Genomic DNA, 26466 nt, shown 5'->3' with positions numbered 1-26466 from the left:
TAAGAATATTTCCTGTACTGGTTTACAGCTGTCACTATCATGACCTCTTTAAGTTACAGGTATTCAAATCGCGATATTTTCTAATGGAATTGAATGCGAATAATCGAAAAATACGGGCTTCAAATATCGAATCAAAGGCCGTATAGTTTCGTCCTTCGCTATATAGGAAGAAAATAACTAAAAACACACAAAAGTGAAGCAACACTCGCGATACAGGTGTAAAACATTCAATTTCAGAACCAATTCGGCTTATTCTAAGCTACTAGCACACGGCACGCATCGGCCATTTTTGCACATGGTTAGCATATGGAAGATTCGACCATATGTTCGACCGTACCATATAGTACACCATGAAATCAAATATGAGACTTTCGTATCGAAGACACCAATCGATTAAAAACAGGACCGTTTGATTTGTATTAAATATTTTAGTACTATCATACTCTTTCTGAAACTGCCGAGTCCTATAACGGGCTGGGGGTCAAAAGCTGCTGAGCACCTGTGTGTATGCGGAATTGTACCCTGTAAATAACGGCAGGTCATTTTCTGCCCTGTTAATGTAAAGATAAGTTGAATTACGCGCTAATATTTTGAAACCTTAGGTCGGATGCAGCAAAAATATAAACTAACCTGAATTAACCCGAAAGGTGCAATGACCAAAGTAGCGAGAGCGCCGGTACAAAAGAGCCAAATATGCATAAAAAATAAATAAAAAAGTAAAAAAAAAACCTTGTTCCCATGCATCGCCTGGAGTACAAAGCCGCCCTGTATACGCGGGCACTGTTTGCAGAAAACGGCGCGATTTCGATAAGGTCGCAGCATTCGCAGGGGTAGAACGGGAGCGCCATATCCTACGCGGGACATGCTTTCTACACGCTACCTACAAGTGCGGGCAACTCTGCTTTCGCACTTGATCTCTTTTGCCCTACAAAAACCCGAGCTTGTACCACTTGAGGGCGCAGGAACTCCCGCAAAGAAAAAAAAAAAAGAACAGTGGGGAAGCCAACCGAGAGGGCATCGCAGCCCCACTGTTGAACCATCAACTCCGTGGTGCAGGCTACGTGAGAAGAAACAGCGCACAGCCGCGCGAAAGCCTAAGCTCTGTACTCTATCAGCCATGCCCTTGACACCTTGTACGCATTGTACGCCAGACGGGCGGCAGCGCAAGGCTCAGCAAAGAACCGCAAATCCCAACTTTTCATTTTCTTGTTCCCTCTCCCACCACGCCGTTCGCGCTTCCCTCCCGAACCCATGGCGCAAGCATCGAGACCTCGCGTTGCCGCCACAGAGGCCGACGGACGCACAAACACCGCGCCGCCGCTGCTGCGTGGGCGGTCTCGGGCGACAGGCGTGGGCGGGGCCTGCGGTTTGCCGGCCGTCAGTCAAGCGCGCCCGAGGCGTGGCTTTGCCTCGTGCGGCGTCAATCAAAGAGCGCTCGAGGCGACGCCCCGCCCCTTGCCTCCCCCCTCGCTACCCCCCTCTCGGAGGAACAACACCGCGCGACACGGTAACTTGGTTCTCGGTTTAGTTGGCGGCCAGAGTTTTATCCCCATGTCGCGTCGGTGTCCGGACTCGGCTCCCAGTGCATCCTCTACTTGACAAGAGCTTCAGTGACTGGGCATTCTTTTTATATTGCTGCCATCCTAGTGGCCCGAGCTTGCTGCCGGCCACGCGCCTCTGGCTGCCAGTAAGACTTCCATGCGCCAGGTGTCGCCGAGAGAACTCGGCCGCCGACCGCGCAGCAAGCAAGACTGACGAGCCCAAGTTGGGGCTCCCGGCACCTTCTCGATAACGGCCGGCACGTAGATGTCCTACGGCCAATTCGGATACTCCTACCCCGCATCTTCGCAGGTGAGTGACGGTGTCCAGGGTCGCGTCCCGTCAGCGCAGCACCGCTGGCCGCGTCGCGTGAGTGTCGCAGACGGAGAATCACTAGCGCGCAGTGCTTCTCTGCGCTGCTCGCGGCGCATGCCGCCGGTGCTCGGCCATTCCAAACACGTGTCGCCGGCGATCGCAATCTCTCCACGCTGCGCGTCGACCACAACGGACGTGTCGTAAGACCGGTTTTAACACGATTGCTCTCCCCGGCGATGCTCGCACCCAGCACGTCGAACGTTGATAGCTAACGCTGTAAAAATGAATGAGTGCGCCTTCTGAAATTCTCCCGGTGCGTTTGAACGACACACGTTCCGCATGGCGAGTGTGAGGAGACAAGCTTTCGCTTCTGTCGCTTATCCTCATAGCCCGAATTCCTATTATTATTATTATAACTTTTGTTTTCCTTTTAGCATTTCGTGCCTCCTTGGGGAACCCTTTTTTCTCAGCTTTTCCCCGAGACTGTTAAGGAATTTGCATCTACGGGATTTGGCCTGCCGGCATCTCAAGGGCATGCACACTTTGTTCCTTACACTTCTTATGTATACGGTTCATGGTATCGCCGAACTATGTTTATAGATGGATGGTCGTTCGTGGACAACACACTCACGATGTAACACTTATGAAGACACATATGAGGTTAAGTGAATGCAGAACCTTGAACCTCAGCTGAAGTACGTTTCGCTGAACTAAATGAGAACTGCACAGCGTTACTCCTTGCAACCTTCCGTTTGCAAGGTCTAATACAGACCACTATACGACGTGACGGAAGCAGCATAGTTTGGCAGCTGTTGCGAGGGCTAAAGATAAAAATGCTCGTCTCGTGTTCGTTATTATAGACATTCGGAAATATAAAGGCACCTAAGTTCAGTAACGTCAAATTAAAGAACTAACTTTATACAGCTCTCATGTCGACCATTAAACTAGGCGTCACGTTAGTGAGGACGCATTAGTGTGGAAAATGAGAAGTTATTTCACATGAAAACAGCACTAAAGTTTGTGTTTCGCATCGAAGAGCCACAATGATGCAATACCGAAGCTCTGCCGAGTTTTATCTATAGCAATTCGCGTGCTTTTTGCTTCGTCATAGAAAATACTGCCTACTAAGAGTATATATACAGCCGCCATGCATGGAGATTATGAAGAGTTTCTCAGCGTATGTATAAAAGGAATGTGTACTCATGTTGAATCCGCTGTCCGGAAGAGCCGTCGAACATGCTCACTTCAGTTGACACTTAGCGTCGACAACATGGAAGGCGACCCAAGTATTAGCGTAAAGTTTATTCAAAATCGCCTATGCACCTTGTCAACGAAGGCTCCGTCGGAGCCGCCGTATTCCCCTCCAGGCTGTTGTTAATATACGTCACCCCCCAAAAAGTGCACTGCCGAGGCTGCGATGTCAGCTTCTGTACTCCCGTGCAACACTCCCGGAAGGAGGTGATCCTTCTATCCTTTGAAAAAGTCTATACTTCTACGCTTGCAAAAGAAAAAAAAAAAAGCCGCTCGTGGTGGATTCCTCTCTATCTCATCCACAGATTCTATTTCTCCACACTAAGAATAAACTTTAATCACGCGCGCGCAGTTTGGCAAAATATACGAAAGAACTTAAAGATCTACAGCCACAGAGATAGCAGATATCTGGTCTTGAAATGGTCAGGGGAAACTAACATGAACGAACAGAAGGTATCGAAGAGAAAGAGGGCTACATCTCGCACAGCGAAGAATGTTTTAAATAGATGTGTATATGTTCTATACGAAGGTAGCCGAGCTGAGAAGACAAATAATTGAGAAGCGTATGAGATATCGACTTGATTACCTGGCATGCGAGCAGGTTTTCTTCCTCATTGCAATCTGACTTCTCATGATGGCGAAAATTCATTGCGCAGGTGCTCGTGAGGATTAAAATATGGGAGAAATAAGCGATAGGTGAATGTATTTTTTTTTCTTCATTTTGATATTGGCGGAGCTTCACTCGAAGGTGTGACACAGCTCAATTTTTCGCGTGATCGAGAAATGCCGAGGTGTCATTGTAATGAGAACTTTTATGGTGTATATACCACTCCGCACGACTTATAAGGCCGCATTTCTTCTCAAATTTAACCGAGCGCTCTGTTCGTATACATTCAAACCTGGCTTGTGAGAGCGGTAATAGAGCGCGCCTCCTCACCGACTGAAAAATCTGTAAAGCGTGATGTATGCGTCTACCATATCGCAAGTTCACTGTTATAGCGTTCACACTATACGATAAACTCCTATTAATCAAACTCATAGTATCGATGTATAAGCCGTTATTCTATTGTGTTGACGATGTTTGCGGTGGGGCACCCGAACGAGTTGAACTTGATTGTCCTTCGTGCAGGGTCAAATTGTGCCGAACACGATAACGCTTCCTCTGCACTGTGTTTTGTCGTCGCTATACACCATGTATCAACTAGCAAATTTCAGTGCCCTCATTCTTACATCTTCAATGTAAACATGTTTTCTATGCCGACTAGTATGTGAAATTTCTTCTCTGGAACCGTCAATTAATTGCACGAAGAAGCGTAGCTATATTGGTGTACGTATGCGAACACAAGCAATAACGTTTAATTCGACACAGGCCGCGGCCCCGGCTGAAGTGTCCAACTAAACTTTCGTGTTTGTTTTCGCACGTACTTCAAAGCTGCGTGCGGTCCTTGGTCTAATTATATTGCGTTTTTTATTTAGTTGAAAGATCGTCGAAACAGAGTATAGGATCCATAGTTCGAGTCTGTATCTCTGGCGTCTGCGTTATGGGCCATCGGCCGTACACCCAAGATGATTACGTGAACTCATTCTTTCTTGTGTACCTATGTGTTCCTTTCTATGATTTGAGCCTATAATTGGCCGTTTCACGTCTTATGAGCATGAGCTAGCCTGAAACATTTATAGGGAACGTTGCTCAGTGGGAGAATGTTTGGACCAGGAACTGTTTGTGACATTGAAATGACAGTTCTTAATGCAGTCAGTGTTTTTCTTATAATATATAGATATACATGGGTATAATAAAACTAAGGACAGTTTTATGGTGTGGCTCGCCTTCGTCGTTACTGTTTCAACTGTTTTCTTTTTATATCTCTCTTGCCTGCGAGTCAAGTTTATCTAGCGCATTCGAAAGTTCTTGTCTTGGCGCACTGAAACAGCTTCTCAGATATACCTGCCTGCCTGCCCAGTATAAACCAGATGAAACGTACGGTGTTCCGGTCTTATATGATTATGTGTATTGTTTCACGTGCTTTTATATTCGTTTAAGGTGGTGAACATTTAGTAAGTATATGCGTCAGTTATAAACTAACTATAGTTGTCTGCACTGATTGGTGCAACGCAAAAACGTCAATATATTGTGATGCTCACAGAAATAAAAGAATATAAAACGTGACAGCGAGCATTCAATTACAACTTAAGAATCTTATGGAAATCCCTTCACGCCAGTGGTCCGCGGCGCGTATTGAACGCAAGCCGCAATCACTCCCAACTCCATGAAGGTACTATATACGCACACATCAAGTGTTGTAAAACAAGACCGAATATCGAAGGCAACCAGAAATACTCAAGGATGATAAATCAAGAAAAAGCTGTGCGCATCGAGGACGCCTTCAGAGCTTTATCTGTGGCTTAGGAAAACGTTTTTTTTTTTCTGTGTTTTCTTTTGTGAATGAAATCGACATCAGGATAAGAAAAAACCCAAGCGTCTCACCATCTTTAAAACCTGCATTATAAAAGGGTGCTTCGTTTTCTCTAACTACATGTGTTCTAAATGGGCACATGACATTTTAACAAAACGTGAACAGTTAACCTGTGTCACCACTGGCAGTAGTAAAAGGTTGCACTGATTCCTTCGCTCCTGCAGCGCCCATCACTTTTTTTTCTTCTTCACTGTAATCTGGAGATGCTCCAGTCAGCATCAGAACATTTTAACTTATTATGGACACTTCAAAAGCCTCAGCTATGGCACATATGTATAGTGTAGGGCAATGACAATACTTAATATTATAATACACAGCGTTGTTTGCGGGACAGCATTTAAGAAGCAAACAGAGCGGATGCATTTGGATATTCGCGTACCGGTGGCCTAACTAAACGGCGTGCTCGTCTAACATGATTTTCTATATACACGCTGCGCCGAGTACGCGATCCCGTGAGAAGGCGGCTCCACCAGGTAAGTTTGAACTTATCTTCAACCAATTCATTACCTATGCGTCAAATGAAACGAGACATGAGTGTTTAAAAACAAAAAAACAAAAAGAAAAGGATCGAAAAGACGCTAACATGGAAGATTGAGCTTAGATATTGGCCATTTCTCATTTATGCAGCACACGGTCGGCCGGACGCCCCTCTGTAAAACGGAAATGCCATATAATGCGCCTATACGAGTCAAATGAAAGGTTCCACGCCAACCCTTAGCAATAAGCGCCTTGCCGAGTTGTTAAACTCCATTAAGGAGAGACGGGCAGGCTGATGTTTGTTTTCGCTTCTACTTTGCTTGAAGCGCGAATAACCGGGGAAGGGTAGGAGGGGGGTGGCGGCAGGAAGAAAGTGCACCGCGCACATCTTGATCGGGGGCATCGCTTTCGGTGGCGAGATTAGAGCTCGTCGGCATCGCCTGCAGATTGCACCTCGGAACGCGCGCGCATTTCGCATGCAGCGCACGTCGCCCCGGATGTAGTGGCGAGCGCTGTCGCCGTTGAGAGGAGAGCAACTGCTCGCGAACGGGCTGCCAGAGGCGTCCGAGCACGGCCGGGGTGCCCGCTCTCGCGGAGACGCTGACTGAACAGTGGCGGGTGCTATAACAGGCCGCGCAACAGACCGAGGAGGGCTCTTAGCGATCTTAGCCCCCCACCTGGTAAAGTACGCATTAATTGAGTGTCTATATACCCGCAGCAACTGCCCGATAAGAGTTTCCGATAGAGGTGACGCTTTCCGTCCGTTGTGGTGGTGCACCCAATATGCCAGGCCCTCCTCGAAGATAAGCGCGGGTCGCTGTGTTACGCACGCTGCCCACGGGAAACACACCGCGCCCACTCACTCTTTTATATACGCTCACTGAAATTTGTACGCATGCTGGTCGCAAATGTCGAGGCGCGTCGTCATGCAGGAGCCGTGTTATCTTACATGTAATTAGCGTTGTTTCACGAATATTACCGACGCCATAATAAACTACCGGGAACGAAGCGGCTTGTATTCAGCTCGGTCTCCTCAGATAAATGTTCGGCTGCTGTAATAGGCATACTTTCTTTTTTCATGGCGAACTCACCGCGACATCGATTTCGCTTGTCAAAATGAAAAAGCGTACGCACAGGAAGAGGTCCCGCATTAGATAACGCTAGTCAAGCCACGGCGCACGGAAACACTACTGAACTATTTTGAGCGTCTATTACCGAATACCCAGGTATCCTTATCAAATAATTACTGGACATCGAGTCCAACTGAAGGTTTATCCTCTAATGCTAGTTCGGATGGTTTGCAGTCTATTAGTAAATCATTCAGTGTAACAAATACTATGACGTTATCAGATGCCCAAAGCAGATCAGCGGCGAAGAAAATATGTGCCTTATAAAAACGGCGGATGAATTTTCACTAACCAAGATGTAAGCGAAAATTGTAGAAAGCGTGCCATGAAACCCGTGACATGGCCAACCATTGCTATCTATCAAAATATGTTATTTCGTTGGACCCTTGGCAGTTTGGCAATGTTCTCGATTGGCTTTGTAGAATACTGCACCGTTGTTAGAAGGACTGGACGCGTGACTTATATGGAAACCTGTAAACGCTGTAGATATGTTCGTCCCCTCAGTTATAACCATCGGTCTTCTCACACCGCTCTGATTTGTCTATGCACTAGGCCATGCACTAGGCCATGCACTACAGACCGTCAGAATTGGACTACGTTCACCGCCAATGATACCCAAGAAATTCCCTATATCATGTTTCTTCATAACGGCTAATGTAACTACATATAGGGTGTCGAAAGGAGGAAAGTAGGAAGGTTAAGCAGAGCAGAAAATCTGGTTTGCTACTCTGCGCTATAAGATAGCCTCCATATATAAAACTGCATATATAAAACTATATGTAACGTATATGCATGTACAGCCACCCAAACCTTTAGCTATCCTGCGCGAGCGCCGACTTTTTTGTGCGTCAGCGCCGTACGACGGAGCCAAGTTGCAAACAGGGCGAGAGTAAGCGCATGCCCATGAAGCGCGCTCAGCTGGGCCCATCGTTTGCTTGGCCGTTCCTTCGTGAGAACGTCGCCCCGCATTAACTCACGGATACGTCACACGCCCCCGCGCATAAGATAAGCTGACAAATGTTGGATCATGCGCAGGGGCGTGTGACGTATCCGCGGATTTCATTTTCTCGGTTGCTTGCTGATCTTCGGAACGTAAGATACGGACAAGATGGGCTGTCGGTCCGTCTGAAGTGAGTTAATGCGGGGCGACGTTCTCACGAAGGAACGACCAAGCCGTAGATGGGCCCAGCTGAGCGCGCTTCGTGGGCATGCGCTTACTCTCGCCCTGTTTGCAACTTGGCTCCGTCGTACGGCGCTGACGCACAAAAAAATTCGGCGCTCGCGCAGGATAGCTAAAGATTTGGACGGTTGTGCCTATGTAGCTAAGCAATCTTGAAGATCCCCATTCCCTTATACTTGTTGCGAAATTATATGGCGTTTCGTCCTGCCATTTATATAGCTCGTTGCATATACTGACGGTCATGTCGTGCATATTGCCCCAGCAATCTATTTCAAATACTCTATTTAATTTTTAAATATTGCAGAACGGGCGTCGATGGAACTCGGCTCATGAATTTGACATTAAACTGTTTTACTATTACTTGTCTCTTTTCATGTGAGGACAAAATACAAGAGTACTTTATACTGCCAATAGATCAACAGTTCTCCACTCTGGTGGCAAAATGAAATGCCGACCAAGGTTGGGGTCAAGATTACACAGAAAATTTCACAGACAGCAGGCTGCGAGAACAGAAAACACGAGTTACTCATGCTGATGGCCTAAAGTGAAAAAAAAAAAAAAGTCGTGGTGCACTGCAAGCAAGAAGGGGATGGGGATAAAACTCGGGAAAAATAGAGTTTTCTATAGAGCGAAGCCGGTAGACAAATGATCAGTGAATAACTGTCGTCGTTATTGATGCACTTGAAATCAAAAAAGAGAGAAATGAAAGGTGTCTATGTAGAAATGGGCCAAAAAATGTAGTAATGAATGGAGTAGGGTGAAACAACGCTCTCAGGGCGCGTGTGTTCGGTAGCATTTCGCGCACGAAAAATAATGGGAAAGCTAGAAGGAGTTGTGTTTTAAGAGTGGTGTAACTTCGAAGGAAAAAGAAAAAAAAAAACGTCCGAAGACTGGACTTAGGAAGCGAAGCACACAACACGAGTGCTGTTGCGATCCGTTTTGCGTTCAGAGTGATATAAGTTGGCCCCAAAAATATGATGTACAATCTACAATACAATGTATAATGTACAATGTATAATGCACAATGTATAACGTACAATATACAAAGTAATGTATAATGTACTGTCGCAAGTGTAGCACGCACTAAGAATGTATTCTTCAATTGGTACTTTAACAGAGAAGGGTCCTAAATATTGATTTATAAGACACCCTTAAAAGGTTCACTACTGTGAGAAAGCTTTTCAGAAAACTGTCTCCAGCGCATACCATTGTTATTACATGCATGGGGGCGGTAAAAGAGACTCTAGTTGCACCGGTATGAGGACGAACGGAAGCACTAAGGTTTTGCCAATGCTCGCAGAAGGAAGCATCGCGAAACGCTGCATGAGGAATTTAGGCCTCTCGGCATACCGGAAGTAAGGGAGCAATATCGACCGCTCTGACGGTCGCATACAAGGATAGTGCACGCGGGAACACTTTACGACCACGCTTTTTGCTCGTGACCGACTAAACTTTGTAAATTTTCGCGCTGACACGCGCGTGACAGTGAAGTGACAAGTGGAGGTGAGACGGGAGGCAAGCAGCCTCCACTCCCTTGCTGCGTGTACGCAAGCTTACGTCTGACAGCTGGCTCCGCACTCACAGCTCGGCATGCGCGCGTGACAGTAGACGATTAGGTATAGTGCACCGCCCTTCGTGCTGACGTACAACAACGGCGCGTGGCGCACACCGCAGGGCTTACACGGCTCCATACAACCCAACCGTTTATCTGCCTCTCCACGCCCTACCAAATTTTGCAAGCCAGCCGCGTCAGTTCTTTACTCGTGCATCTTTTTATCATTTGCCGATGACTTGTAGGTTGTTTGGCCTAGCTGCGCAGCGCTAAGGGAGTACGAGCGATATGACACTGTCACGCATGTTCATGAATAGAGTGGCCGCTGTGTCAATGCAAGCCACAAGGCCTGACATTCGATAAATAATACTCCGTTATATTCCGAGATCCTGGGAAAGTGACCACACCTGCAATAAGAAAAGGCTTCGTAAATGCTTTTGTGGTACTGAACTGATGAACTAAGGGAAATAAAAGGCCAGGCCTGCGCTGAAACCGCAGCACAGTCACAGCGAAAGCTGGAAGAGCGGCGTTTCTAGAGCCCGTTAAGCTCTCTTGGGGCTACAATAAAAGTACACTAGAAAGGTACTCACTACGCTACAAATCAAAATTTTTGTGAAGTTGGGAAGCACCCACTAAGCCATTATTCGTCATTCTATGGAGAAGCGAGGCACCAGCTACACGTCTGTAAGGCATTATGTGCACTTTGTTGACGTGACGACTGATGACGATGAAGAATTATGGCTCAGCCCTTTGTAATGGGTTGGAATCTTTAAACGGCCCACCAGTTATGTAATTTGCATTGGGTGACGCCCGGTCGCTATTTCCCTCTCCCGTCATGCTGTATACGTTGACGTGGAAGAGAGACGGGGGGGGGGGGGGGGGCGAAGAACTTTATTGAGACCTCGAGGTAATGGATCATGCGCTTATGGGCTTCCTTGGCAACCAATACAAGTGCACTTGCGAGGAACCCACTACGCTATAAATAATTGTAATTTTTTAGAAGTAGGGCAGCAGGCACTGTGCCATTTTTCGTCATTCTACAGAGAGCGTTGGTACCGGCTAAACGCATGTAAGGGATTATGCGCACTTTGTTGATTCTGCGCCTGATGACGATGAAGAATTATGGCAGAGCCCTTTTGTAATGGGTTGGAAGCATTCAACAACCTACTCGTTGCGCAATTCGCAATTGTTTGACGCCTGGTTACAGAATTCGCGTTGTGCGATGCTTGGTGCTTATTTTAATCTTCTACCACGCTATATTGCATATGCTAATGTGGTTCCTTCCCGACATGAAGCCTGTATAGGACCTTTTTGCAAAGCAGTTTCAAGCACCGGCATGGCTCAGAGGTTGAATACTGGGCTCCCACGCAGAGGGCCCAGGTTCGAACCTGGTTCCATCCTGGAATTTTTTTCTTATTTATTTTTTTTTTTCTTATTTCGAGCGATACTGGTTACGGACACCGGCGGCGGCGGCGGCGGGGGACAACTACGGCGCCAAAAACGGCCGGAGAAATCATCTCATAACAGCTTTCGCTGTAATACATAAGTGTCACATTGTCTGGATAGAGTCAAGATATATTATTGCGATAGCAATCATATAGACGCTTTCGGCGGATTTTTGCCGTCGCCGCCATGTCCCGGATGTATGTATGTATGTATGTATGTATGTATGTATGTATGTATGTATGTATGTATATGTATGGCTGTATATGTAAGTATATATACATAAAAGCCACAAATAAAAATAATTCAGAAGAAAAAAATTCTGAAGCGCGCGACCGAGGATTCGAACCTACGACCCGGCGCTCCGCAGCGCGCTGTCTAAGGGCTCGTTCACACAGCCGTCAAACGACCCGTCACGTCACCGTCACGGCACCGATTTCCGTCAGGGGAGAGGATTTCCGAGACGTTTTCTCCGGCAAAACCGGTTGACGGCGACGTAGAGCAGTGCTCTACGTTTCCGTCGCTGGCACGGGGACGGAGCCCCGCCCCTGGAAAACGGACCAATCAGAAATCAGAAATCAGTTTACGTTTGGAGTTCCGAGTTCTGAGAAGAGCGACGCGTCTAGTATACGGCCCCCGGGTCCATGGCCTTGGAACACTGAACGCGCGCCTGACTGAATGGGCCATAAAACGGGGGGACAAGTCACTGGTTGCTTTTGTGTGTGTGTTTGTGGTGCGAGGAGGAGAGCACAGCGGAGTCGGGAGAGCATCAGTCGCCAGCGAACCATTTGAGCTGCATGGACAATTCCTATTTTGGTGCATCAGTCGGTCAACACTGCACAAAAACGTGCTGCTGTCGACGCTGCAAACGCCGTCGTCTGTTCGTACACTGCTACGTCGCGTCTGCTGTACGTTTTTTTGACGTGACGGTGACGCGACGGGTGGTTTGACGGCTGTGTGAACGAGCACTAAGACAATTACGCCATGCGTCTTTGTTTTTTCTTTATTAATTACGCCATGCGTCATTCGTTCTCCAGTATATTAACGGCAGAATACAAACGCACGCAGCGTTGAGTATAACGCACGAAACGCGGCGAAATTAAAATTATGCGAGATGCTGGCCGTGCTGCATCGTTGCCCGCGCTGCGTTTCCGTCGTATCGCTGGCGACCCACGCTAGTTTTTCATTTTGTGGTTGTAGCGCTGCGCCACTCGTGGCCAGTCTGCCAGTGAAAAAGAAGAGCGTCCCGTGGCTCGTGGTGGGGCGAGCTAGTAGGAACGCTTTGGCTCTTGTAGGCTTATGCCACAGGAGGAAAAAAAAAAAAAGACGGTTGAACCAGAATAACGTTATATACCTTACACCGTGACCAGAGTCCTGAGGCTAAAATTACAGCGAAAAACGCACAAGACACTCAGGAAGAAAAGAAACGTACGACACAAGCGCTGACTAACAATTGCTTTATTCTTTCATACGCCAATGCATGCATAAGCCCAAGGCAACCTTACCGCACATGCGCACGTAAAAATAGCTGTAAACTAAAACGTGTAACAAGGATGATAGTGTATTAGATATGCCAAGGCATGAAATCATATTCAGATGGATGTAGGGACAAAGAAGTAAAGAAGAAGCAAGAAGGACAAAAAAGTGCGTATGGGCTGTAATTTTAGCCTCAGGAATATGTACCAACTAGACCCAAATTAAGTTTTACTTTAGCGACCAATTGCTTGCTATTCCACTTTCTTGCTATCGCATTCATTGCTTTGCCCTTGAGTCGAAACTGTGACTTTTCAAGTATCCAACGAAAAAATTTGGGGAGGGGCGAAGCTTGTAGGGAAGGGTGTTTAAGCTCCACTAACGTAAAACCTGTGGAGGGGCGAAACATGCAGAGTGCGCCGGTGTTTCCCACAGCAAAATCACGGCTAATGGGCAATGAGAGACAGAAGAGAGATCAGACACTGATACCCGCAGTCCGCTTTTAGTTAACATGCACGCTGCAAATCTTTATTGTTTAACTACGCACAAGAGAAATTTCCCACCGGCACTACATTGCAGGTCAAGATCCAGTGCCTATATATATGCGGTGGCCGGTGAACGCTTGTGCAGCGTGAGAAGTCGGTTTTTTCAATAAGGAAACTCGCTAACAGACGCTGCCTGCGTCGGCGTTGTCTCTCGCGGGCGAGGGCGCGTTCTTGTTCCTTGCGAGGAACAAGAACGCGCCCTTTCCTTTCAGCGTTCCTTTTCCTTTTTCCTTTTCCGTTTTTTCCTTTCAGCGTTCATCGCAGAAAGAGCGTTTCCACAGTCAACGCGCACCATTTGCTCTCTCTCGCCACACGGCGAGCGCAGAGGCGGTGGCGCCCTCTCTTGCGCTCAAGCAAATGGACCGTCCCGACAACAGACGACGGTGCACGCCCACACGCCGAGACCCTAAGGTGCTTCGGCCCTAAAAGTGAATCCACCACCATGGTTGAAATTTTCTGCGTATGTAAATAGGCTGTCTAGCGTAAGATCAGCGCCACTCCCGTAAGGTGTTTTTCTGAATACTGGAATAGAAATTTGGTTGGAAAGAGGAAAGACAGTCAAGGACACTCCATTGAACATGACAGGTAACGGACCTTTCATAGCCCTCACTTCTTATATTTTTCTTGCATTTGTGTCGTCACAACAAAACATGCAGTAATCGATGTGGTGATACGCAAGTGTTTTCTAAAATGTTCGCACTGAATAAATTAAAAAAAGGGCTTTTCCGGCACACCTATTGACAACGACAGAAACAAAGAAAGACATAACTTTCAATAGAGAGAGAGAGAGAGAGAGAGAGAAGGGGTATATAATGAGGAGGAAAGACCATGCTAATGAAAACTGGGGAGATTACACCCGAGAAGCATGCTACACCAGATCAAAGCGACGACCTATGAAATGACGCACACAGAAAAACTGTAGTTCTATTGTTTCATAAGCGCTGCTTTTAGTGAATTATGGCTACGTCCTCGTCTTTAAAGCATAGCGCTTTATGGGACTGTCAAAATAGACACCTGTAGTAATGCGATCTGCCAAAGAAACGTAGTAAGGACAAAGCAACGTTTTACGGCTAACAGATCGGAGGGCTAATGAATCTTGCAGCAGTCTATAGGCGGCATATCACAAGTATAAAGATGCGTTGTAAGCGAGACAAGACATCAGCAGCGAAAAGACGACGGCACTGGCGCAGTCTTCTGATTTTAGCCGGAGTTTATTTATTTATTTATTTATTTATTTATTTATTTATTTATTTATTTATTTATTTATTGTTTACTTTATCGGACATAGCGCACATACGCGAATCTCTTTTTTCCGTGTTATCGTGTACTTGTCTCCCTATGTATCTATCAGGTTCCCAGTTTGGCTGGAAAAAGCTGGAATCAGCTAAGTTCATATGCTTTTGAATACAGGTTCACATGCAAAAAAAAAAAAAAAAGGAGGTTGACGCATGTGCATTGTATGACTGCATCGGAAGGCAATGGATGGAAGCAGGGAATAGCTTGCTTTGCTATAGTGCTCGCACCAGTGTTTCTGGAAGAGGCATTTTTGCATCGAGCAGAACAATGGCCGGACGTCAACGTGAGTGTTTCAACGCCGCGTGCGAACACGCAAATACACAACCAACGCACAATAACGTACTTGAGTAATATTCACCGCTATTTCAACCCATGTCCCTGAGTTGTTTTTTAGTACTACGCTCATCCACAACGCAGGTGCAGAAAAAAATCACAGCATATCCACGGGGTGAATGATGATGAGTGGGGCGAAGCTACGGAGGGAATCATCTGTAAACCGTGAAACTCTTCCGTGAAATGCGCCCAGTACATAATATAAAGAGTGTGAAACATCGTGTATATATTAAACATCAAACTTTTATTGTACTGTTGGTTTACGTGGTCCCTTCATTATCACTTGTGATCGGTGAAATGCAAGGAAGAAGTCCGCTCCCGAGCGAAAGAGCGCCAAGAGCGACCGCATTCCCCGCTCGCCCTGTGCGAATTAAAGGCAAGGCTAGAGGGAAGACAGGACGCGCGTTCCACACTGTAAACCACTTTACACCCGTATGGGTGTAACTTGGTGTCTATAACTCACACCCCTACACCCCAAAAAATAGGTGTACCAAGCAGGATTACACCTATACAATGGGTGTAATTTCAAACTTTCACCCAATGGGTGTGGTTGGGTGTAAAAGCATATTACACCCAAATGAAAAAAAGGGTGTAGGGTGTAAAAGCACATTACACCCAAACGAGAAAAAGGGCGTTAGGGTGCTTATGCACAATACACCCAAACACCCAGGCAAAAATTTCCATAATTCGAGTGGTTCCCCCTTCCCAGTTGGCTCCCACTGAAACGCTAGAAAGCTTACCCTTTAGCCAGTCCTTTCAAGGGCGCATGACCTATTATAGTGGCTCCTGCCACAGAAGGAAAATGCTGGCAGCAGCACTGATTTTATGGTGCATATGAAGCACGGCATATATGGCCCTTACATATACAGTGCAATCGTGACTGAATACAAAGTCATTACCTAAAATGTGTTGACACACATTGCAAGATGTTCACACAGTTATCCAATAGTACAAAATAAAGCCAAGCTTTTATAAACACAAAGCTCGTACATCCGAGACAAATTCTACGGTATTCAATGACCTTTCTCGAGTGTGCGGAGCGGCATCGCGTATTCCGCCAAACAAGGAGCACAAATGACATGGAGCACAAATGACCAAGGCGTTTGTGTCAAAATATGAAGCAAGGGCGTTATTTCCACTTCATAATGAGGAATTCAATTTAACATGCTTCATTGTAACACAGGCGTATAGTGCAGTATGGGTCTTAGAACAAGCTACACCCGTGCGAGTGGGGTGTAATAGATGAAACCGCCCTCGAAAAGGTAGCAGTTACAGGGAGAAGCACAAATGAACTTTCTTCCCTGTCAGCCCCCTTGGGGCACTACAGACACCTGGTCCCTTTGGGCGCACACCCCAGAATGAATTTTCCCGCTGTAGTTGCCTTTCCCAAGAAGGGAAATATTGGTGCCACTTCTTATACCTGCACTTATGCAGTTGATAAAATAAGGTGCAATCGTCTTAATGGGCTGCATAACATCAGTGTATGTGTTTGAAATCAACTGGAACACACAAGGTACAGTCTGGTCGTTCTCCTGTTAAAGAGATAGTTCAGAAATGTGCAATTCCTTGATGAGAATGCGGATTGATAAAGTTTCAAAATTCCAGCAGTGCCCACACCATTGTGACTGTTGTCGACTTTCTTAGTAGGGTAAACACTGTCATCACACAGCTGTAGCTGATACACGAGCAGGGTATCAATACTCCGTGACAACTCACGCAACATTTTAAGGACTCAGAATGTCGTTTTCCACAGCAGGCCTCCATATTATCTCTTTTCTGGGAAAGTACATGAGTGAAGTAGAAAACTGTGCACATTGCTGGAATTATGAAATATTTCCCACTTTCTCAAAAGCAATGGATTGTGGCTCCAACACAAAAAAGTGAGCAATCGGGCCATGACGCGCACGTTGCAGCGCATGCTGAATGCGGTAATATGCAGGAAATGCATGGGAATAGAGACGTTATGACCACGACAGCCCTGCAGAAGCATTACCTACATAACAACAGTTCAATCAAATTTTACACGGGCATGTTCAGAGAAATTTAAGATTATCCCTTTCCAAGCAAAGACAACAGAATCATTGGTATTGAAAAAAACGAGTATTTATTTCCTTTAAAAATATTGAGAAAACTTAAAGCTTGTCATATAGCTCAAAAATAAATTTTAAAACAATATTCGATGCACTGATTTCACTGACAAGTACTGGCAGTTTTGTTAAGCAAAAGTTTCAATAGCAAAAGATCTCAATTATTAAAACTACTGCAAAAAAGTCACAAAGTCCTTTGAATATAAAAACTAAGCCAATAACCACAAAGTGGAATGACCTGTGAGAACATGTTGAAATCGGCAGAGACAATATGGCTTGTATTAAAATGTCACAAGAAAATGAGCAAGAAATTGAAATGAAATACTAGTACCGCCATAGTATTCGTTTCTGTATAATGTAAAACAAATAACTACTCGTTACCATATGAAAATATAACTTTATGGCTTAAGCTCGAGTTAATCACAGGTGGCGACATACTTTAAGCAGAAGCTAAGGCCTATTTTCTAGGCTTTCTTGAAAATGTTCAGGAGCTTTACTACTTGTGTCCTCGGAGTCATTACCCACTGGCCAAGAAGGAGCCATTCAACAGCGACGAGAACGTTGAACGCCTTGTGATGGCAGTCGATATTTAACAGCCAATGTGCTGCCATGAGTGCTGCTACTCATTCTTCGGCATTGGACCCACTGAAGAGCAGTTCTTTGTCCACATGGAGGAAAAGCTTGCTTGCATAGGGAAGATCGGGGCCATCGTACACAATGCAAGGTGTTATTGGAACGCTCGCTCCCTGCATGATAAAAAATAAAAAGATCATTGTCTGGAAAGCGCACGCAGACTTCAATTATTTGTTTCAGTAAATAACAGTTTCTGTACCGTGTACTATCGTGAGTAATATGAGCTCGAACATGAGAGCACGTGGAAAATAGCCTTAAAACTGAGATAGGGTGATACGTGGATGGCGCTGCCGAAAGTGGAGGGGAGAGGGGGGGCGCTGTTCCGCTGACTGTTGGTACTCCCGCCTCGCTAGCGTTGCTGCGAGATGTCGGCTGACTGCGTGCCAATGACCGCTAGCAATGATAACAAAATAAATAAATGAGGCGCAGCAAAATCCTCAGCCGACACAACCGAGATACCGATGCGCAAGCATGGCCTGCGCATCGTGGCAGGCTACGTCACAGCCGATATCTCAGCAGCTACCTAGTCTGATGTGGCTGTTCGCGTTGATGGGAATTCATATCACCGCTAGCGGCCACTGACACTCTCTAAGATGCTGTTTCGCATCAACAATATCGAAGCGGGAGGGTCAACAGCTAGTGGAAGCGCGGCGCCCTTTCCGCTTTGTTTCCGACAGCCGCCGCTGCGAATCAGCCGACGTAAGGTTCAAGGCTGTTCGCCACGCGCTCGCGTGTTCGAGCTCATATTGTTCACGATAGTACCATCCAAAAATGAAGCTCATAACATGGCCCATATGGAACTGGAGAGAATTAACAGCTTTTCTACGTGCAATTAGCTTGTTTGGAAAAGAGAAAGTATTATTTGACAAATATCATCCGCATTTTTAAAGAAAAAGGAGCGTTCTTTAGTGGCATGAAGGATTCCTGCACAGCGATAAAAAGCATATAAAATAAAACTCTGCACAAGGACTTCTCTTCAAGGCTGCAACTTGGAGCCTTGAAGATGATTGGAGAATTTAAAATGTCTTATAAATCATTAGGCTTGTCTTTTACCAAATGATATCATTGGAGGTGGTCGTACAAACTGCGTTTTTTAATGTTTGTACACGTAAAAGTATTTAGCGAAGTTACAACGCCAAAGCGAGGCGAGGCGCATATAACTCTTAATAACCACAACAAAGTAATGAAAGCTAGACATAATGGAAACAAATAGAATAAAATAAATTGTGCTCGAACGCGGGCACTCAGGCGTACGCACGAAGGGGGGGGGGGGGTGCACCCCCTAGTCAATAGGTGGATAACAACATAGGTGGAGAAACGTTGGACAATAGGTGGAGGTGGAGAAACGTAACAATAGGTGGAGAAACGTTGGATAACAAAACGGCGCGTCGTCTGCTACAGCACTTCCGGTTCTAGGAACCGTCAAGTCTCAGCTCGTCGCTGCTTCAAGTTGTGTGCGGTTCAGTGTAATCGGGGAGGAGGCAAGGTAACTGGTAACAACTGCGTCGCAGAAAGTGCGCGTTTTCTCCCCGATTACACTGAACGGCACACACCTTGAAACAGCGAAGAGCTAGGCATCGAACCGGAAGACGTCATTTTGCTATCCACCTATTCAGACAGAGGGGGGGGGGGAGGCGCAAAGTCTGCCCCCATACTTTGACTTTTTAGTAAGGCGGGGGGAGGGGGGCAGCGATTAACCTTCCTACTTCCCTCCCCCCTGATGGGGAACCCTGCGCACGTCTAAGTGCACACTGATGATCGAACTAGCGCTTGCACAGTTCAGGTAGTTAAGGCGATTCGGCCACACACAGACATGAAAAATTCATTCGAACACAAGTCAAGTTTAACGAACGGCTCCCCGTGCACGGGTGCCGGCATTATCAGGAAACCTATGTTACGGATGAATTAAACGTCGGTACGAATTCAACGAAACGGAATGTATTAGCACTTAGGCGAGCTTCGCGCGGCGTACCTAAAATGAAGCAACATGCTGCGTTAAAATGACCCACACGCATCAACCCGAGCATCACGGTAGTTTTAGCGCACAAAACGAACACGGACGGAAAAGAACGACGCGGACACCACGTCGCTGTTTTCTGTCCTGTTTTTTTTTTCTTGTGCGAAAAAATGCACTTGATTACCAACAGGCCGAAGCATACGCGCCTTAGACACGCTTGAGACTTAGAGGTAACAGGCGCCGTCACAACCCAACTATTCTTAAATCAATATAGTGGTTCATCGAGAGCGGGGCCCCCCTTCCAACACCACCGCCAACAGGAGGGCACCGCCACAACTGCGTTCAAATCCCCCTCCGAATCACAGCCGCGCATGCGCACACTGCTTTCAACACCAAACAAAGCAAAGCTTGCCCGCGCCTAATGTCACACAACTTTGCCTTCATTCCGATGAAACAATACACTCACATATGCTCGCTACGTTAACAAATGCTCACCGATCGTCAACCAGTTAAGAAAAGCTTAGTTAACGGCATTAGATCGCGCTCTCGGAGTTAACAAAGCGCTGGCCGTAGCAACGTGATAGTGGTACATACCGTTTCAGTTCGAGTACTCCACGATATGAAGCTGCAGGTCTCCCTTTGAGTATAGTGCATCTTCGTAATAAGCAGCACTGGCAGAAGGTAAAGGACGAGCACACAGCGCACGCACACTTCAAACAACCGAAACACACCGATTGCAAAACTCGAAAGATCGGGAGGCGATGCACAACACACGCAGAAAACGATGGAGTCCGGCGGCGTGTCTGAGCGCGTTGCTTAAGTCACGTGGTGATAGAGCTGTTCCGCGCGCTGCGCACGCGCGGCGGCTGCGCCGGCCGAGGAGGTTGGTGGCGCCCCGGCCGTTGTTGGGTCGCGTGGGCGCAGCTTCCTTTCTGCGGCAGTGTTATGTTTTGTTATGCTTTACACAGTGTATTCGAATCGCAGTAAGCATTGCGACGACACAGTAAGGGCTGCTTGACTACAAGCAGGGCTTAAAGTCTCCCTTCACTGGAGGGGAGGCCCTCACAAAGCGGCAATATATATGTGTATATATAATCTCAAAGAAAAGATCGCCTAGCAGCGATCTTTTCGCCGCTAAACTGATGCTGCTGTAGTCTCAGCGGCTCTGCTACGCGCAGATCGTGGCTTGTTGGAACGCGGTGCGAGCTGTCATAGCGAAGAATAAACGCAGGATTTCTCGATATATCGGTCAAGATCCACTTTCGCGGTCGTATTATCCAGTTTTGGCAAAAATGTGATGGTATTAAACTCATGAAAATGCATTATTTTCAAGGGATGTTGGCAGGAAATAAAAACGAAAACGTATTAGGCTAAAAAACGTACTATGCAGAATCGTGTCAACTAGATTTCACTGTATATGTATGCTATAGATTAAGCGTTAGGAGAGGTGTTTGCGATGATCACAGAGCAGTGAAGCCAACTGTCTCTAAACTGAACAAATGCTTATGAATGCTAAAGAAATACATATATTATTCCGAATGTATTTCGGGCATTCATTCAGCGTGTCAATCCAATCAAGCAATAAATGAAATTATTTTGGAAATGATTTCTCAAAAATAAATCTGGATGTAAAGGCTTAAATATATGTGAGCTGAAATAAGTAACATCAGTTGACTCACTGCATTCAGAACCTCAGGCACGACAATGCTATATTTATTTTCACTACCACTTGCCTAATAAAGTAGGCAAATTACATGCGTCTATGCAATTACAGCAGACTTGTGATGCACAACTAAAAGAATGAAAATTGAGTGGCGAGCTTAGCAGACCAAGGTGAACCATTACTGATTCACGACCAGGTAGCTTCACACTCAGGTGCCTCGTGAAACAGTATCCTGTGCCAAGACGCTCTGTCGAACAGGGTGGTGACCCGTGGTTTCAGGAGGCGTTGCCCGTGGTGTTCAATGTCTCAGTTAATTGCATTCAGCAGTACAACGATACCTGTTTACACCTATGGGTCAATTCACTGCGTGAATTGACCCATAGGTGTAAAATCCAAAGAACACCCATGGGTGTTTAACAGAACATACACCCATTGTACACCCAAAAATGAAAAAAGGGTGTGCGAAGGGTGTGCAAAGAATACATTACACCCTTCCGGATAATATTGACAGAAAAAAAGGGTGTACGATAGGTGTTTTATTGCAAATACACCTATAAGGGTGTGAAACGGTTTGCAGTGCACGACGCGAGGTCGGTAGCATGCCGAACGAAAGCCAACGGAACGCGATCGTGCAAGTGCTCCGGCTTCGCATCGCCTCATGGTTCCATTTAGCGTCCCAAAACCAAACATATTGCTTAAGGTGTGCCTTGCGTTTTTCGTAGAAATAATTTCTTTATCATGTACATTAAGACGAAAAGTTGAAAGCTCACTAGAGTGTATCGCCCGCAAAGTATGTCTTTTAGTGTGATTTAACTCTCGTACGGCAGGGTCCTCGCGCCGTTGCCGGTCCACCTCGCCCGTTGACGATCGGGCGAGGTGGCTACATCAACTACTACTACTACACTTTAAGAAAAACATCTGGCGTTCTTTCGTTCTGCTTTTACAAAACATCTGGCGTCTTTCGTTGGTTTATTTCATCAATCAACGGCGTTTTGAACAAAATTTTTATTGTTTAATCACGCACAGGAGAAATCTCACCAGGCACTACCTTGGAGGTAAACATTGGCTGCTAATGGCAATGAGAGACAGAAGAAGTCGGCTTTTAGCTAACACTTACACTTCTACTTCTGCTAACGTTTCCTACTGGAACATGCCAATGGCTGCTAATGGGGAATGAGAGACAGAAGAATTCGGCTTTTAGTTAACGCGCACGCTGCGAATTTTTTATTGTTCAACAACGCACAGGAGAAATCTCCCACCGGCACCACATTGGAGGTCAAAGCGTAAGACTTGTTACTCACTACTACGACCACGACGACTACGAGGGACGAACGGGTGCCGCCTTAAGGAGCTTCGCCCCTAAAAGCAGTAATTGTTTCCTTCACGGAGTAATATATGCCGGCAGTATTTTTTAGCATCGTGCTAATACGGGGAATCCCGTATCCGATGTAAATGACACGAGACCGTAAGCAAGTGGAGAGGAGGCAACGCGGCCGTGTCGAAACACGCAATGTGAAGCGTAAGGAAATAAAGGATAATTGTGTCGTGCATTCACAATGCCCACAGACACAATTAGACTTAAGCGTATGCGGCGTCAGGCGGTAACACAGGAAGCGAGTGCACCGAATACAATATGTCACAGGGGCGACATGCACGCACCGTCAGAGGCGCTCATTGCGTGTGCACCTTTACACGGCGCGTGAACGCCTGCGTTGTTTGGCTGCGCACGCTAGGCGGCGAAGGTCGGCGGCCGCGTTGCATACTGACGTGCATGCATAAGCGGATCATGCGTCTGACATGCAGTTGGAACAGAGAATGCGCCTGTCACGTCGTACGCAAGCAGCCGTCAGAAGTCTTCCTGTTCAATACAGTATGCATATAACATAACTTTCGTCTCTAACGCGTGTCTCCCTTAGATTAGGGACGTCGTATACTTACTGAGCGAACTTTACGAACTTTCATGAGAGCGCCACTCCTCGGGCGCGTCAGCTGCTGTGTGCAGCACTATGAAGCGACCTTTTGGCAACAATGAAAGCATTTAGCTGCGCGCATCCAGCATGATTAGGCACGTTATTATGACGTTGCGAAGCCAGTGTATGAATTATGCGAGATAAAAGGCCGAGAGAGCGATGCGAGTCATTAAAGTCCAAGAGCTCTTAAAAGCCCAACACCTTCGTTTTGTTGTCGGTAACTTGAGAAGCAGCGTCGTCCGTTCGCGCATGCATGCAGATGCGGCCGGCTCAGCGCGGCAAACAAGCGGTAGCAAAACGGATCTCAGGCTCCATTCCCAGAAGTGCTCCCGGGCGCCGACTATTAAATAATACGGCGCTGTTCGCGCCAGCAGCGGACCAGGAACACGAGCAAGCTGCGGACACAGGCTTCTCGCCAATAAAGCTGCGCCCAGCGGTGATATACACCACAGGCGTCGACTCGCCGCGGCGCATTATCTAGCGCCGGCGTTGCGCTCGCGCGGAGCGTATAGCGTAGCGTTACCGCGTCCGTGGTGTTGCGCACGGCTGGAAGCGGCTTCGATCGCGTCGCCTTGTTGTTTGCTGAATCAAGCAGCGCCAAGCGTGTCGCCGACGCGCAGAGGGGAAGACTACGCACCACGCCCCGCCGCACTCACCTCGCCCCTCTCTGCAGCTTTCGTTCCGTTTGTTTCGTAGTGTTCATTTTTTTTTTTTACAGAGTTGTTCTTCTTTGTTGATTGTGGCGCGTCCTGTGAGAGAGGGCAGCCGTTGTAGCGTTGTCGTCTTTACTCGGCAATAACGTAATTTGAGGACCAAGTGGGCCGCTGTAAAAACGTCAGCAGTATCCTGCACGACGGATGGCTTCAAACTGGCCACCGGAGGCGACCAACACAGTGGCTTCCGCAGCCACAGCGGTCGGCGCGCACACGTGTAGTGCCGGCTCAGCGGCGGTGAACGAACATTATTGTAAGTCATACCCCCCCCCCCCTCCCACCCCCGCTCTGAACGCCGCTTCCTCGTTACGTGGTATATACAGCGCTGAGCGGCACACAGAGAACCTCCCTGCATTGTGGAGAAAAATCAATAAGTTCCTGGGCTAAGCAATGCTTGCCCGCGAGAATATTTGTTGCCAGCCACGATATTCTCTCAGATCACTGAAGATGTAAAAATAAAAAGAAAAGAAGACACGCAGTCTCGTTTAACGGTTTTGTACGCGTATTATCTATCTATCTACAGGAGCGACATACATACATACGTATGTATGTATGTGTAACGAGATGCGACCGCCGCGGCCGGGATCGAACCCGCGACCTTCGGGTCAGCAGCCGAGCACCGTAACCGCTATACCACCGCGGCGGACATGTATGTATGTATGTATGTATGTATGTATGTATGTATGTATGTATGTACAGGAGCGACATACATACATACATACATACATACATACGTACGTACGTACGTACGTACGTACATATATACATACATACATACATACGTACATACATACATACATACATACATACATACATACATACATACATACGTATGTATGTATGTATGTATGTATGTATGTATGTATGTATGTATGTATGTATGTATGTATGTATGTATGTATGTGTATGTATGTATGTATGTATGTATGTCGCTCCTGTACATACATACATACATACATACATACATACATACATGTCCGCCGCGGTGGTATAGCGGTTACGGTGCTCGGCTGCTGACCCGAAGGTCGCGGGTTCGATCCCGGCCGCGGCGGTCGCATTTCGTTGGAGGCGAAATGGTTGAGGCCCGTGTACTTAGATTTAGGTGCACGTTAAATAACACCAGGTGGTCGAAATTTCCGGAGCCCTCCACTACGGCGTCTCTCATAATCATATCGTGGTTTTGGGACGTAAAACCCCAGATATTATTATTATTATTACATACATACATACATCCGGGACATGGCGGCGACGGCAAGAATCATACATACATATATACTTTGTATACTGCTAGAGGGCCCGTTTTTAACAGCGCCAACGACACACGTGTAATGTCCCTTTGGAACCCTTGACACTCTTGAAAAATAATACACTCTGCTGAACAATCCATGGGGCACTAACAGGCCTTCCATAATTTCTCACATGGTGACTAATTACCCACCTACACTTGTACTTCTGCCAGAAGATTAGCCTTGACATATCCGACATCTCATCGATATGTGATTGCGCTAACTCTACGGATCCTATCAGTGGAAAAATAAGTTGCAATCGACGCTTCTGACTTCGTGCTTCAAGTGCCTCTCAGTAACATCATCGTAACATTCAACATTCCCACAGCCAAGTCCGGGCATCTGTACTTCAAGGAAGTTTCTAGCTCTCGTTACAGATCTTGTTTCGAGGATGACATCAGATAACTGATTTTTAAGCAACGGACTAAAGAGTTAAAGATTGAAGGATGCATCAAATATCTGTAACGGTGGTCCAGTGACTTCGACGAATTAAAAAAAGAACGCTCATTCATTTTGCTTACGTGCACGTTTAAATAACAGCAGGTGGTCAAAACTTATCCACAACGGTACACCGCAGCATCTCTCACAGACCAGGCGTTAACTGCTTCGGGACGGTTAAACCTCATCATTGAAGCGCGAATGTAGAGGCCGACATGGAAACGCACTGTGAATAAATAGGGTCAGGCTAGGTTGGTAAAGTGAAGCAAGCAGGGTTGGCCGAACTTAATAGGTGAACATACTTTTTTTTGTCTGTCATTATCTGCCAAGCAGATATCAGATGCAGGTAACACGTGCAGCCATTCTGTAAAGCAGCGCGCTTGGTAATCAGACCTACAGAGCATTGCTCGTAAAAGCACTGACAAATCAGAGAAAATAGAGCTACAAGCATCCGTAACTTCCGGTGCTCTAAATGGCGCAGAAGAACCTGCGAGCTGTGATCTTTCAAAGGCACAGCACGCGGCTTTGTTCTTGGGCCGCTGACGTAAGGTGTCAGTGTCACATTCAAGGCTGCTTCGAAGTGCAGAGTCTAATCATAGCACGTCTGGAGACGCAGAGGCAAGCGAAGCAGATGTTTATACAAGACAATTAACTTCGCCACATAATTACCTCCTCGTTTGTGGACCGTGGCAGTGCCGGGAGCCGCGGGGCTAC

General features: G+C 46.7%; 1 protein-coding gene across 1 annotated transcript in view; it reads left to right on the top strand.

Annotated features, from left to right (window-relative positions):
- Positions 1 to 1638: 1638 nt before the first annotated feature.
- Positions 1639 to 26466, top strand: part of LOC119375411 (iroquois-class homeodomain protein IRX-4) — a gene marked incomplete at its 3' end in the record, with an annotated part of 120643 nt that continues 95815 nt past the window's right edge. The window contains 1 exon segment of the mRNA XM_037645593.2: positions 1639 to 1851. Coding sequence (XP_037501521.2) covers positions 1807 to 1851 — 45 coding nt within the window.

The sequence above is a fragment of the Rhipicephalus sanguineus genome, chromosome 1, assembly GCF_013339695.2.
Source record: "Rhipicephalus sanguineus isolate Rsan-2018 chromosome 1, BIME_Rsan_1.4, whole genome shotgun sequence".
Classification (NCBI taxonomy): Eukaryota; Metazoa; Arthropoda; class Arachnida; order Ixodida; family Ixodidae; genus Rhipicephalus; species Rhipicephalus sanguineus.
Note: the sequence above shows the minus strand (reverse complement) of the source record. Positions and strands in the feature narration are given on the sequence as shown.